General features: G+C 41.4%; 1 protein-coding gene across 1 annotated transcript in view; it reads left to right on the top strand.

Moving 5' to 3' along the window:
• GNG4 (G protein subunit gamma 4) overlaps window positions 1-7989 on the top strand; it is a 150021-nt gene extending 142032 nt beyond the window's left edge. Inside the window, exon 4 of the mRNA XM_088481623.1 lies at window positions 4608-7989. Coding sequence (XP_088337749.1) covers window positions 4608-4736 — 129 coding nt within the window. The 3' untranslated portion in view covers window positions 4737-7989. The remainder of the gene's footprint in view (window positions 1-4607) is intronic.
• The last annotated feature ends 6918 nt before the right edge of the window (window positions 7990-14907 follow it).

Genomic DNA, 14907 nt, shown 5'->3' with positions numbered 1-14907 from the left:
CTGGAACACCTCTGATGTGGACCTTCTGCAGTCATCATGCCACATAACCACCTCAATGGGTAAGGTGGCCTGGTGGTTACTGCGGCTATTACCTTCAGGGATCGCCCTTTGATCACTATTGAGAAGTGCACTTGGGGGCATTCTTCTACATCCCCATGTACACATATAACCTTTACCGGGGGTAGCACCTGATCAGCCCCAGGTGGAACCAGGTTGGCAGAGACGAAGGTTAGTTCGCTGCCTATATCCACTAAGGCCCAGTACTCCCATCCTTCCACTCGCACCATCAAACTAAACAAGGTGGTTTGCGCCGGGCAAGTGCTTCCAGCAGCCATGCTGACCACTGGTAGAATTGATTTTCCAGCACTACAGTGCATCGGCTCACCTTGCTTTGGGCAGTGCAAGCGCAAATGACCGGGCCCGCCGCAGTCTAACACACAACTGGATGTCGGCAGTTGGCTTTAACAACTGGGACCTGGGTTCTAGGCTTGGGTACTGGCTGGAATCCCTGTTTGGCTTTGTTTAACTTACCATGAGTTAGGTACCGTTCAATCACCACTGCTAACTCCTCGAACATTTGAGGATCAGCCTGTAGGGCCCACTGTTGCACCACACGTTTTAGTACCCACACAGCATGGTCCAAAGCCACCATCTCTACTATACGCTGAGCAGAGTTCTTATCAGGCTGCAACCACGCCTTACTCAGCCCAGCTGGACCTTTTGAGCAGATGGGTTTAGTCGCCATTCCTGAAACTCCCGACCTTTGCTAGGTCCAGTCACTCCAACTCTACCTAATATGGCCTTTTTCAAGTGCGGATAGGAGTTTACCTCAGTCACGTTTAATTCAACATATGCTCTCTGAGGTTCCCCTGTGAGACAGGGAGCAAGTCTGGCAGCCCACTCCTCCTCAGGACATTTTAAACTTGCAGCAGTACGCTCAAAGGTGCACAGAAAAGCTTCAATGTCATCAGATGGAGTAAGCTTCTGTAACACCTCTCGCTCCTGCCCGCTTATCCTTATTTCAGTTAACTCTGCATGTAATAACTGTGTTTGAGTTTGTTGTCCTTGAATTCAAAGTTTGCTGTCCTTGCACCTGCATTTGATGCACTGCTGCCAGAACTTGTTGCTCTTGCATCTGTGCTTGATGCGCTGCTGCCAGAGCTTGTTGCCCTGCAGCTATTTCAGCAAAACTTTTCAAAAGCTCCTCCATATTACACTTCTTTATCCCTTTATGGACAAACTTAGGAGGCTTTATAAATTCTCTTTTGGAAGCCAGATTCCCAACAAACTATATCAGCTGGCTTCTCTTAAAACTGCACCACATTCCCTGGCCATGCACCCATACACAATTTGCATATACACAGACATATTAACACTGAACAACTGCCATTTTATGGCTGGCCTGCCACACTCACCCACCCACCCAGCTGCTAGTAAAGCGACTTACTCACCAAGCCGCTGCGCAGTGGGTAGCGTCCTGCAAAGCGTCTCACTGCTGCTGTGGATCTGGTCACTGTATCTGGGCTCTTGCTGCGTAGCAGTGTCCAGCAAGGTCCCTGTTCGGGCGCCAAATGTGACAAGAATCACATAGACCAGGTAAAATCCATCAGTAGCTTTTATTGCTCACCACAGGCATGTACACAGGATATGGCAGTTTCACAGGCAAGATGTCATACAAAGTCTTCCAATACAGCAATATTTCTTCAGTGGACTCGCAGGTCCAGGAACCCTAACACTAGTCACCCCCAGGCCTATAAGCTGGGCGACTATTTCACTGTCAGGCTCAATTTCCCAGGTGTCTCTGCAGTTCTTAAACCAGCTTCTCACAGGTGTCTGCAATTAGCTGCCTTTCCAGGCACTGATTGAGGCAACACCTGAACTGGACATTTACACAATCCTAATTCCTTTGCTCTGCCTAACCTGGGACATCTGGATATTCCTCTATTTACTTCATGTGCATTTATGTATATGTGTATATATATATATATATATAAAGTTCCCCTCCTGTCACCAGAAAGGAACCAACCAGCACTCCTATATATAAAAAAAATGTATGTGCCATGAAAAAACCATAGTAAACAGCCATAGTTAAGAAGCCAGAATGTCAGGACGGCATACTGTCATATACTTATGATCAGACTTGTAATCATGCAATCAAAGCCATGAGCCTGGAAATCAAACTAGCTGTGCCATGCCCCATCAGCTATTTCGGTCAGAACTGTTATCAAGAGGCAGCATCCAGATGCTGACTCTTGATAAGTCTGATGATAAGTATATGACATTATGCTGTTATGACATTCTGACTTCTTAAGCATGAAAATGCTACAAAGTAAGAATGCTTTCAAAAATTGAAGTGTTAATAGTTTATTTTTTATCAATTAACAAAATTCAAAGTGAATGATCAGAAGAGAAATCTAAATCAAATCAATATTTGGTGTGGCCACACTTTGCCTTCAAAACAGCATCAATTCTTATAGGTACACTTGCACGCAGTTTTTTAAGGAACTCAGCAGGGAGGATGTTTCAAAGAACTAACCACAGATGTTTTGTGTATGTAGGCTTGCTCAAATCATTCTGTCTCTTCATGTAATCGCAGACAGACTCGATGATGTTGAGATCAGGGCTCTGTGGGGGCCATATCACCACTTCCAGGACTCCTTGTTCTTCTTTACGCTGAAGATAGTTCTTAATGACATTGGCTGCATGTTTGAAGCTGTTGTCCTGTTGCAGAATAAATTTGGAGCCAATCAGATGCCTCCCTGGTATTATTGCATGATGGATAAGTACCTGCCTATATTTCTCAGCATTGAGGACACCATTAGTCCTAACCAAATCCCCAACTCCATTTGCTGAAATGCAGCCCCAAACTTGCAAGGAACCTCCACCATGCTTCACTATTGCCTGCAGACACTCATTATTGTACCGCTCTCCAGCCTTTTTGGCGAACAAACTGCCTTCTGTTACAGCCAAATATTCAACATTTTGACTCATCAGTCCAGAGCACCTGCTGTCATTTTTCTGCACCCCAGTTCCTTATGTTTTCATGCATAGCTGAGTCGCTTGACCTTGTTTCCATTTCGAAAATATGGCTTTTTGGACGTAATTCTTCCATGAAGGCCACTTCTGGCCAGACTTCTCCGAACAGTCTACGGCTATGGACCTCAATGTTGCCCGTTTCTTTGTGTTTCTTCAAAAGAGCTTGAACAGCACACCTTGAAACCCCAGTCTACTTTGAAGTCTTTGCCTGGAAGAGACCTTGCTGATACAGTATAACTACCTTGTGTCTTGTTGCTGTGCTCAGTCTTGCTATGGTGTATGACCTGTGGCATGAAACTGTCTTCCACAACCTCACCTTTGTAACAGAGTTTGGCTGTTCCTCACCCAGTTTTAAGCCTCCCACACAGCTGTTTCTGTTTCAGTTAATGATTGTGTTTCAACCTACTTATGAAAATGATGATCATTGTCATCTGTTTGGTATATTTGGTTAATCATACACATAACTATAATCCTACGGGATCGTTAAACGATATCATTTCACGGTAATCGTTCAAAAAATCGTTGTGTGTGTATGCAGCTTAAAGGTGCATACACACACAATGACTGAGTTAATGAACGATTTTAGTAAACTATTTTCTACCTTGAAAAAATGAACTAAAATCGGCTCCTGCAGTGGGTAATGGGAGAGATGTCTGTCTATAGGTGCAGATGCCACTGTACAATATAGAGTTATAAAGGTGTCTATAGTTGCAGATGCCACTATACTGCATAATGTTATAAAGGTGTCTATAGTTGCAGAAGCCATGGTACCCTGTAGGCTTATAAAGGTATTTGCAGTTGCAGATGGCACTATACCATGTAGAGATAAAGGGGTATATTTATCACAAATTGCATTTTTAATGCAGATGTGGTAAATATTTTGGCATAAATTAATATTTTCACACTACTTTACTAATCACCTCTTGCCAGGAGACTGGATCCCCCTTTGAAAAAGGCTACTTTAGGATAACGCCATCCGAAGATGGCGTTATTCTATCATGGGCTAACCTCCGGAATTCTGCAGGCTTGGTAAATCTGGCAGCACTGCAGCCCCCATAGACAGCTGTGGGGGCTGCATTTGCAGGTGAAAATGGAGGACCGCAGCAGATATGAGAGATATCTGCTGTGATCCTTACATAGTACACTTGGGGGATCCTTAATATTTGCAAATGCATCACCAGGGCTTGATGAAGAGGGAACTCATAGGCTATTATAGGCTCAACACATTGTGGAGCTTGGTAAATCCGGCAGCACTGCAGCCACCTTAATTGATGATAAATTTCAACAGGTCTCACTTTCTTCACAATTAAGAATTGCATAACACTCCTCACTTCATAGTCGGAGGGATTTTGTATTGTAGGGTTCATTTTAACAATGCACAACATAAGCAACCATAACAGCACACTACTCACAGATCACTTACAAAACAGGTTAGGGAGACCGTCCGACCATGAATTGGGGAGGGTGAAACCTGTGGGAATGTGCAAATAATCTTTACTTTCTGAATTACCCTCTTATATATAAATTTGCTCAAAGGATATCTAAATATTATCTTTTTATTTGTTTTTCAGATATCCAAAGCTGCTGCAGATTTGATGGCATATTGTGATGCTCACACTAGAGAGGACCCACTTATTCTTCCAGTGCCTGCATCAGAAAACCCATTTAGGGAGAAGAAATTATTTTGTGCTATTCTTTAAAGTGTTTTTTGTTTGTTCTGAAATAGACATTATGCATGACAGTAGGACTCTAATTTAAATGATAGTTTACACACTAATTCAGATTCAGAAACACTTCAACAAATCCAGCCAAATTCTAGGAATAGCCACATGCTTTGGGACAGTTACTGAGTATTGCCTATTAAGGGAGGGTTTAGCATTTCTTCTGGCAGGACCAAGAAGCACTGCAGGTAACTTCATTCTAAAATGGCCTAAGCACACTGAGGCTTCATGTCAATAGACTTATACTTTTACAACCTCTTCTGCTAGATAGACATTTCAGTAGTGGGGGTAGACATTCCCTTTATACAAACGTACCATGGAAGTGCTCTGTCTACAAATAAATACATTGCTTCATAATAAATGGTATTATCTCAAATTACAACTTCAGGTGACATGCATATGTAATTATGCTTATGTTTTTTAATTGGTATCAGGGATCACTGATCAACACAGAGAGCAGAGCTGTTTAAAACATTAGTTTCTGAAGGATGTGAGTTTTCTTTTTTCTTCTTTTTGTGTGTGCCCTGATGGTTTGTTCCAATATTAGTAGCTTTGATAAGTATCCTATGTTAGTAAAAGAGATGTGAGAATGCACACCACTAATTTCTGACTGACCACTGGCTGTGGGTATTCGGGTATCCACTAGACGATAACGTTGAACGATAATGATAAAATCGTTCGATAATCGTTCAAACATCGTTTGCAAATCGTGCAGTAATTGTTTCTAACGATGTACGATGCGCGCTCCCGCTGGTCGTTTGATCGTCTCCTCCATCGACTGAACATGCAGGTCAATTTCACTTGATTGCTTACAAATCGTTTACACATCGTTCACACATCGTTCAAGCTGAACGATCAAACGATGAACCACTATCTGCCCACTATAGCTGAAAGCTCTCAATCACAGATTGAAACAACATAGTTTATCGTTAGATCTTTTGCAAATCTTTAGCAAATCTTTTACAAATTGTTCAGAGTGGAAGATCAAATTTCAAGGGAAACTTCAAGGGAAAATCGTTAAGAGGTTGGACAGGGATAAAATCGTCTAGTGGATGCCCTCCATTATAGGGGTAAATTTAGTAAGGTGAGAGTTTTTAGAAGTGGAGATGGTTCCCATTGCAACCAATCAGATTCTACTTAACATTTAACTAGCATCTTCTAGAAGATAACAGCTAGACTCTGATTGGTTGCTATGGGCAACATCTCCAACTTTAATAACTAGTTAACTAGTGGTACAATCTGCACACACTACCGTCTAATACGCTAGGCAATCTCTGCTCATTTCTCTGCATTCCTTTATGGGAAGCAAAGCAAAATCAGTGAAGTTTCAACAGCACTCTTTGGGGAAAGGGCGTTGGGTCAGCAAGTGCAAAACTGGACTTCTTTTGTATAGCAAAATCAAATTATTTTGCTTTTGATTCAGCATTCAGAAAATATGCATAAGTCCATAGTGTGTTGTTTTCTGTTTAAGACTTAAGGTGCATACACACACAACGATTTTTTGAACGATTATCGTTTAACGATAATTGTTTGAAAAAATCGTTCACTTTCTGAGTCAAACGATGAACGATTATTGTTCATGTGCGTTCACGTTTGTAGTTCAGTCAGACTTGTCAACTCAACGATTTTCATTAAGTTAATATGCAAAAATCGTTTGTAGTTCATAAAAATCGTTCATTACATTTAAATGAACATAGTAAATGAACAACTTTAGTAAACGATTTTAGTTCATTTTTTCAAGGTAGAAAATCGTTTACTAAAATTGTTCATTAACTCAGTCGTTGTGTGTGTATGCACCTTTAAGCTGCATACACACAACGATTTTTTTGAACGATTATCGTGAAATGATATCGTTTAACGATAATCGTTTGTAAAAATCGTTCACTTTCTGAGTCAAACGATGAACGATTTTCGTTCATGCGCGTTCACGTTTGTAGTTTGAAGTTCGTAGTTCAGTCACACTTGTCAACTCAACAATTTTCATTAAGGGAATATGCAAAAATCGTTTGTAGTTCTAAAAAATTGTTCATTACATTTAAATGAACATAGTAAATGAACAACTTTAGTAAACGATTTTAGTTCATTTTTTCAAGGGAGAAAATCGTTTACTAAAATCGTTCATTAACTAAATCGTTGTGTGTGTATGCAGCTTTAGGGGTATATTTACTAAAGTGAGAGTTTTTAGAAATGGGGATGTTGCCATAGCAACCAATCAGATTCTACTTAACATTTAACTAGCACCTTCTAGAAGATAATAGCTAGAATCTGATTGGTTGCTATGGGCAACATCTCTATTTCTAAAACTCTCACTAGTAAATATACCCCTTAGTTAGAAGAAATTACTACTCAAATTACGAAAGATAATGGACGTTATAAGAAAAATATAAAAACTATGCAATATTTCTAATGAAATAAATTGCAAAGTTAACATTTATTTGCACAAAATATTTACAGTTTTATGATTTATGAAAGAAATCTCAGTTTTAGATGCTGCTGCAGGAAAATGGCATAAGCTGTTTTTCTTGTGGTTGTCTTTAGTTTGTGTCTGGGTTACTCCTACAATATAGCTATCCTACAGTGTTATTTGATAGACAACATTTGAAGCACAACTACAGTGTCTGTCTCTGAGTATGGTTGCCTCTTGTTGGAGGTTATATGGTAATTTTCATATAAGAACTGCACTGTACACAGTCATAGCATGGTAGTTCTCTGTTGGGTAGTTTAACAGATGTCTTACAAGCCAATCAATTGTAACCATTTTTGTCTTGATATTAAATTAAATCTTTGGTGAAATACAGGAAATTATTAGAATATACCACCATATTCAATAATGATTTGACTTATTTTGCTTCCAGTGTAGGGGGAGAGTTACAGATATTTGTAGAGTGTAATTCTGTAATCTCCTCTCAAAGGGAAGTAGTTTGTTGATCTTCATGCTGTCGATATTTGTACCAGATATAATGCATTCACCCTCATTTGTTGTTTCCATATAATAGGACATATCACATGATGCCATATGAGTGCAGTTTATTTAATAAATATATCAGTTGTTCAATTATGTTTTCACAATCTAAATTACATACAGTATGTGTCAATTAAATGCAATAATTTGCAATATTTTCTGGCTTACTCTTAGCCACGGATCCAGATGGCATTCAGAGAAATATAGTGCAATACAATGTTTCACTTTTGCCAAAACATTTAAAAGTGTATTTCATAATGTTAATAAAAAAGTTGGTGTCAATGTGTACTCTAAAGCTCATGAGAGAGTAGCATTCCATATATAATTAATGGTTTACAGGCAAGTATATTCCACCTGAGCTGTCCCCTGCCATGCCATCCACTTTTTCTCATGTATCTGTGCTTCTGTGCTCCTCATATAGTCAGTGACCTACAGATCAATAACCATTCATTCAGCATGAGCATGCTAGCGGCTGAAAGCAGAAGCCATGGTATAGGGGAGAGAGAGGATGCCATTCCCCTATTCCTTCTCTACTTATCTGCCAGTCACCAGTACACATTCGATTCAATTACTGAAGGCAGAAGCTGACTGGAGCCCGATGGATCTCTTGGCACTGTGCAACATGGCCCCAAAGAGATCTATCATGCTTTCGTATTAGAGAATGTAGCAAAGCATGTGGGGTGTGGCCAGGCTCCTTTCTGAATTCTTTTAGGCCCTCTGGAAATGTGTATTGCTCACTAAATATGGCCATGCCATCCTGGGTGTGGTAACGACTCTCCAACAGGCAATGGCACTCCTGTGCTGCTATTTTTAGGGCTGTAGGAGAGCAGTTGTTTTTGTAAGGGGGGTAGCTTGATGTTACGAAGATGTGGTAGGAACAACCTGTCTGCATAGTACAATAATAATAATTACTCTTAAAATGAAGAGAAATGTTGATGGATATTTATCAGTCAGAAGAGAGAAAAAGTGGTAAAATCAGGTGGAGCTGAAGTGTGACTTAATTTAAGAGGCTTTGTACCACAATTATATTGTAAAACAGTCCAAAAACAGTTGCTCAAAATAACGACCAGAGTATAACAATAATGTAATAATGCATTTTCTGACATGTGAGGATATGGGTATGGGTACTAGGGCTATGGCTCACATCTATATCCTCATCCCTTATGTTCACGGTTCACACAGGTATGGTCAATAGCACAGATACATCTATATCTTTATTTATTTAGAACTTAAAATACAGTGTAAAACAGTAATTTGTTCTATATACAGATATATATAGAGAGAGAAAGCTGCGGCACTCACAGGACTTATACAACTAAAGAAACGTTGGTGACACACCTAGATCTCCTTGTCGTCCTTCTCCTTGTCGTCTATATTTCAGTTTGTTCAACTTTTGTCTGGAAAAGAGTATAAAGAGTTTATCTTAAATTTATAAGATCACTCAGAATGTGCACCTCCGTGTCCCACACAGTTCCCGACTGGTTCCTACGACGTCACAACATGTGCTGACCATAATCCCCCGCAGGCTGCTCTACAAAGTGATTAAAAACTACCAGAGTGTAGAGCTGAGAATGAGACACAAGGTGGCAGTATAAACTACCTAATAGAATACATTGTATACATATAATGAAACATTGCATTATAGCTGGCAATATAACGGAAAAGATCTACACAACATTAACAATTGTGGTACTCAATAAATCAGATCACAGAATTCACATAAAAAATAAAAATATAGCTGGATGTGTCAATCACAATATTATAATGAGAATTATGCTGTAAAATATTGATCATCCCTTAATAATATGAGCTATATGTATTAAAGAATAATATTAATGCTTCTGATACTGGGGAATTAATTTGACCACCATACAGTCTATATATTACCACTAATTATTCACTAATGTTCTATTCAGTTACATAACTCAACATAATTCAATAACCAAGATTGAAAAGAAAAATATTATCCTGCACCGGATATTGGAACTAATTACTAAGTGCAATCGTAAACCAGTAGCAAAGTATTATTAATTAAAGAAATGTTCAATATGTTGTTCAAGGAAACATATTAGAAGTACCAAATTAGCCTCAATAGATCACATAAATACATATACAGTATGTTGTCCCATAGCTAAACAAAATTGCAAGTTTGTAATATTGTGCAATCATCATATAGTAAATATCCTGCCTAATTGGAATGTTTGGTGTTATGCACGATTGGATTTTCAATACCGACACATGCCTGCTTAAGTAAAATTGTGCCTATTCCTAGTGTGCATATACAATACCAGACTACATGCTTTAAACCAATGGGGGAGTGGTGCTAGTCCAGGCTGAAGGCGTCTCATTCCTTTAGGTGTGCAATGAAGCACACTAAATGGGGTGTCCTGCGCTCTGCATTTGAACCCTAGTATGTTAAGGACCTACCCTACAGAGGTTACCTGGATATGGTGGGTAGGCCCATAACCTTGGCCATGATTATGCTAAAAACCTCTATTTATTGAAAAATGTTATTGCATATTTTATTTATATATATAACACTATGAGTTGCCACTTCAATACCACTACTAAAGATCTATGGCCGATTATTAACACGGATACCAACATCAAATCTTTGAATGATTCATCTGTCATGATGTGCAATAGGAGGGCTAAGAACCTTAAGGACTGGTTGGTGCACAATGACGTTTCTCAATCACTTCCTTCCCAGGATACCCACTTTTTAACTAAAAAACCAGGCTGTTATAAATGTACAGGATGTACTACCTGCAGTTATATGGATCCCGGGAATTACATCACACATCCTCATTCTGGCAAACGGTTCCCCATCAGACATATTTTGACTTGCACGAGTAAATACGTGGTATATATGATCAAATGTCCATGTAGTCTGGTGTATATTGGGAAAACAACCAGGCTATTCAAAAAAAGAATGGCTCAACATCGTACAGCCATACGACAAGCTTTGTCGGGAAAAGTGGACCAGTCGGTCGCTCGTCATTTCAAGCAGAACAGACATTCTTTAGCAACCTTATCCTATAAAATCACTGACTTTGTGCCTATGGACAAGAGAGGAGGAGACCGTGAGAAGCGGTTGTTACAATTAGAAACTCAATGGATTCATAGATTGAATACGGTTACTTCTTTTGGACTAAACGAGACTATCTTTTTCTTGTATTTTGTGAGCTCCATATCTCCTAGATTCGTGCCTTCCCTTCATGTGACCGTTCAGTCCTATTTGATAATGTGCACATATGTATGCAATTATATATTTTTCTACCAGTTAGATTATTCCAGGACACGTACAGGGACGGATACAAAAACATAATATCCTCTTGTATTTTGTTACAACCATACCATACTGGTATGGTTGTAACAAACTTGGAAGCCAAGCAGTGTTGGGCCTGACTAGTACTTGAATGGGAGACCTTCAGGGAAGATCCGGTGTTGTAAGTACTACTTAGAAGTCTCCTATATACCCAGGTAGCACACAGGAGAGTGTCACAGATGTTCCCTTTGAATTCTGACTTATCTCCTGGTTAGGCCATTTCCTTGTTTGGACATTTGTGCACATCTGGAGTTATAAGAATATTCAACTTTTTCAATTTTTTGGAGCTTTTTAATAACATTTTGTGTACAATATTTTTTTGTGAAATTTTTTTTTCTAATTGATTTTTTCTATTGATTTTTTCTATCATATTTTTCAAATACTGTTGAGTCATCTGTATGTTCTCTTGGTCGTCCAAGTTATCTTTGCATTTATGCACATGTTCATGTTTTGTCATATTTGTGATTACCTGAGCACCTTTTTGGGTTTAGCTCTGCTGGGTCTTCCTGTGTTCCATGTGCTTTTTTTCTCATAGCCTCGCTGTTGTCATATTTGTATACCATGGCTTAGTCTTCACCACAGACTATATTGCTTTAAATCTTCTTTTGTGATTCTTTTGCTACATTTCTTTATTAGGATGTATTCTAGTCATTCATTTCCTTACATTTCTGTGGCACACATGTATATATTTTTTGTCGTTTTATCCCATATACCTATTCTGATGCACATGTTTTGGTAGATGTATTCACCAATATATTCTTTTTAGGATCCTTTCGATGGTACACTTGCCGTTTATATATAACGGTATGGTTACATGCTTAGTTTTTTTTTATCTATATCTTCATTTTTTATTATCTTTTGTATATGTATTATTATTCTTATTTGTTTTCCATTTGGAATAGTTTTACATTTTCACTTTATTCACATTCACTATTAAGGAACACAGTGGTGTGGAGTTTTAATGTTCCTTCTTTTTATAGGAGCGATTTGTATTTTTCTACTTTGTTTCTTCAATTTTTTGATGTGTGGGCATTGACCCACACCTTGCAAATTGCATTATATATGGGGAAACGATGTTGACATTTCATCATGTTTAGCACTGCATGTCAGTGCCTCACTATCTATTCACACATATCCACGATGTACAGTGGTCATTTTTCCTCCTATCCACTGGGGGCGTCAGACTGCTTTATCCTGTGTGATGCCTGAGTGTCTGACGCACAATGATGATGTCAGACTCTGGCCCCCGGCAGCATGGAGCATTACACTGCACCAATCACCTTGGACATTCCACTATAAAGGTATATGTATTTGTTTTTTTCATTGTGTTCTTGATAAAAGTCATGTGAGACTGAAATGTTGAACAAGGCAGACACAGTTGTCAAGTTTGATTCTTTTATTTCATCAGACCTGTGAGTGCCGCCTTTCCAGGGGCTGGCTGGCAACTTTTAGCCTGGGGGGCAAATGCATGCAGAGGAGTAGCGTGTAGCCAGGGTGCCCGAAAGAACGTGCGTGCTACGGCACCCCCCCCTCAAGTGTTCTAGGGAGGAGGCGGGTCCATATGGGGTTAATGTAAGGTAAAAATAAAGATTAGGGGCAGCCCCCTGTCGTAGTGCCCATATGCAGTGCCACAGGAGGACACCCTTATGCAGGCCTCGAGTAGTGCCCCCAGTAGTGATCCCCCCTATGCAGTGCCACCCTGTGTCACAGGAGGACACCCTTATGCAGGCCTCGAGTAGTGCCCCCAGTAGTTATCCCCCCTATGCAGTGCCCCTTGTGCCCCCAGTAGTAAGCCCCTTATATAGTGCCCCCAGTAGTGGTAACCCTTATGCAGTGCCCCTTAAATAGTGGCCCCAGTTGTAGTCTTCCCCCTATGCAGTACCCCTACTATTGCCCTTTATATAGAGCCCCCAGCAGTGGTCCCTCGATGCAGTGCCACCAGTGGTTGTCCCCTCCCCCCTATGTAGTGCCCCTAGTAGTCCCCTCCCCCCTATGCAATACCCCTCGTAGTAGTCCCCTCCCCTTGTAGTGCCCCTAGTAGTAGTCCCCCCAATAGTAGTACCCCCAGTAGTAGTCCCCCCTTGTAGTGCCCTCAGTAGTAGTAGTCCTGCCCTTGTAGTGCCCCCAGTAGTAGTCCCCCCATGTAGTGCTCCCAGGAGTCCCCCCCCCCTTGTAGTGCCCCCAGGAGTTTCCCCCCCTGTAGTGCTCCCAGTAGTCCCCCCCTTGTAGTGCTCCCAGGAGTCCCCCCCTTGTAGTGCCCCCAGTAGTTTTCCCTCCCTGTAGTGGTCCCAGTAGTCCCCCCCTTGTAGTGCTCCCAGTAGTCCCCCTCCCGCAGTAGAGCCATAAAAAAAAAAAAAACACACTTACCTGACACCTGCTCCTGGTCCCGCTGCAGAGATCAGCTCCTCAGACCGCCGCTTTGCATAATGGGAGTGACGCGTCACTCCCATTACCCACTGCAGGAGCCGGAAGATTTCCGGCTCTGGCAGTGGGAGCAGCAGCCGATGAGAGTCTGACTCTCATCAGCTGCTAAAGCAAACACACAGCTGCCGGCGCCGGCGGCTGTGTGTTTGTGCTGTGTAGCGCTGACCGACTCCGTCCTGTCAGCGCTACACATGCGGTGCAGTCTGTGTCACAGTGACACAGTCTGCACCGCGGCCCACATGACGCTGCGGTCCGCGGCCCGCATGACGCTGCGGCCCGGGGGGCACATGGCACCCGGGCCAGCCCGCCACTGCGCCTTTCCCTTTCTACGTATATATATATATAATTATATATATATATAAAAAATCAATAATTTGGAGTTTTGCACCTGTGATCTGTTTGTTTCTATGCCTACAATAAAAGTCTCAACAGGTAGCACCTCCCATTATATATATTCAGGGTGTGCAGTCCAGGACTCTTTTCTATACACTCCATTTAGTGTGCTTCATTGTACACCTGAAGGAATGAGACGCCTTCAGCCTGGACTAGCACCCCTCCCCCATTGGTTTAAAGCATGGAGTCTGGTATTGTATATGCACACTAGTAATAGGCACAATTTTCGGTTAGTCCTACAAGTTATATACTGTAGTGCAACTTTGGGTTGATTTTTGGGGCGTGGGTCTCCTGAATGCTGTTATACCTAAAAGGGTAATGTCTAAAGTCCAGAAGAGTGGAGAGATGGGGTCTGGTTGTTGCGGTAGTTAGATACCGACGGTGTGGCCAATGGTCTTAGTTGCGGTTGGTGAGCCGATGGTGCAGCTACTGTGTCGATGGTGCGGCCTTTGAGCTGATGATTTGATTAGTGGACCGATGGTATAGTCAGTAGTCTTAGTTGCGGCTGGTGAGCCGATGGTGTGGCCTCTGGGCCGATAATATAGTTAGTGGACTAATGGTATGGCCGATCAGCTAATTTAGCTGATGATGCAGGCTGTAGGCCAATGATGCGGTCAGTGGACCGATCGTGCGGCTAACTTTGTCGATGATGCAGCCTTTAGGCCGATGTTGCAGTCAGTGGACCGATGGTGCGGCTAACTTAGCCAATGATACAGCCTTTAGGCCGATGTTGCGGTCAGTGGACCAATGCTGCTGCTAACTTAACCGATGATATGGTCAGTGGACCGATGGTGCGGCTAACTTAGCCAATGATGCAGCCTTTAGGCTGATGTTGTGGTCAGTGGGCCAATGATGCTGTCAAAAGGTAGCTGGAGCAGCCAACAGGCTGATGATGCTGGGGAGCGATGGGAGCTGCGGCTAGCTGAGCCAAAGACAGCACAGATAATGCAGAAGTTTGTGGAATTTCCCAGCAAGCCTGGAACTACAGTAGGAGCTGAGGAGAAAGCAGTAGAGGCTGCCAATGTTCCTGTGCCGTTTTGCTG

This window comes from Taudactylus pleione, unplaced genomic scaffold, assembly GCF_031769625.1.
Source record: "Taudactylus pleione unplaced genomic scaffold, aTauple2 ptg000275l, whole genome shotgun sequence".
Lineage (NCBI taxonomy): Eukaryota > Metazoa > Chordata > Amphibia > Anura > Myobatrachidae > Taudactylus > Taudactylus pleione.
The sequence above is the reverse complement of the archived record's forward strand: the minus strand, read 5'-3'. Positions and strand labels throughout refer to the sequence as shown.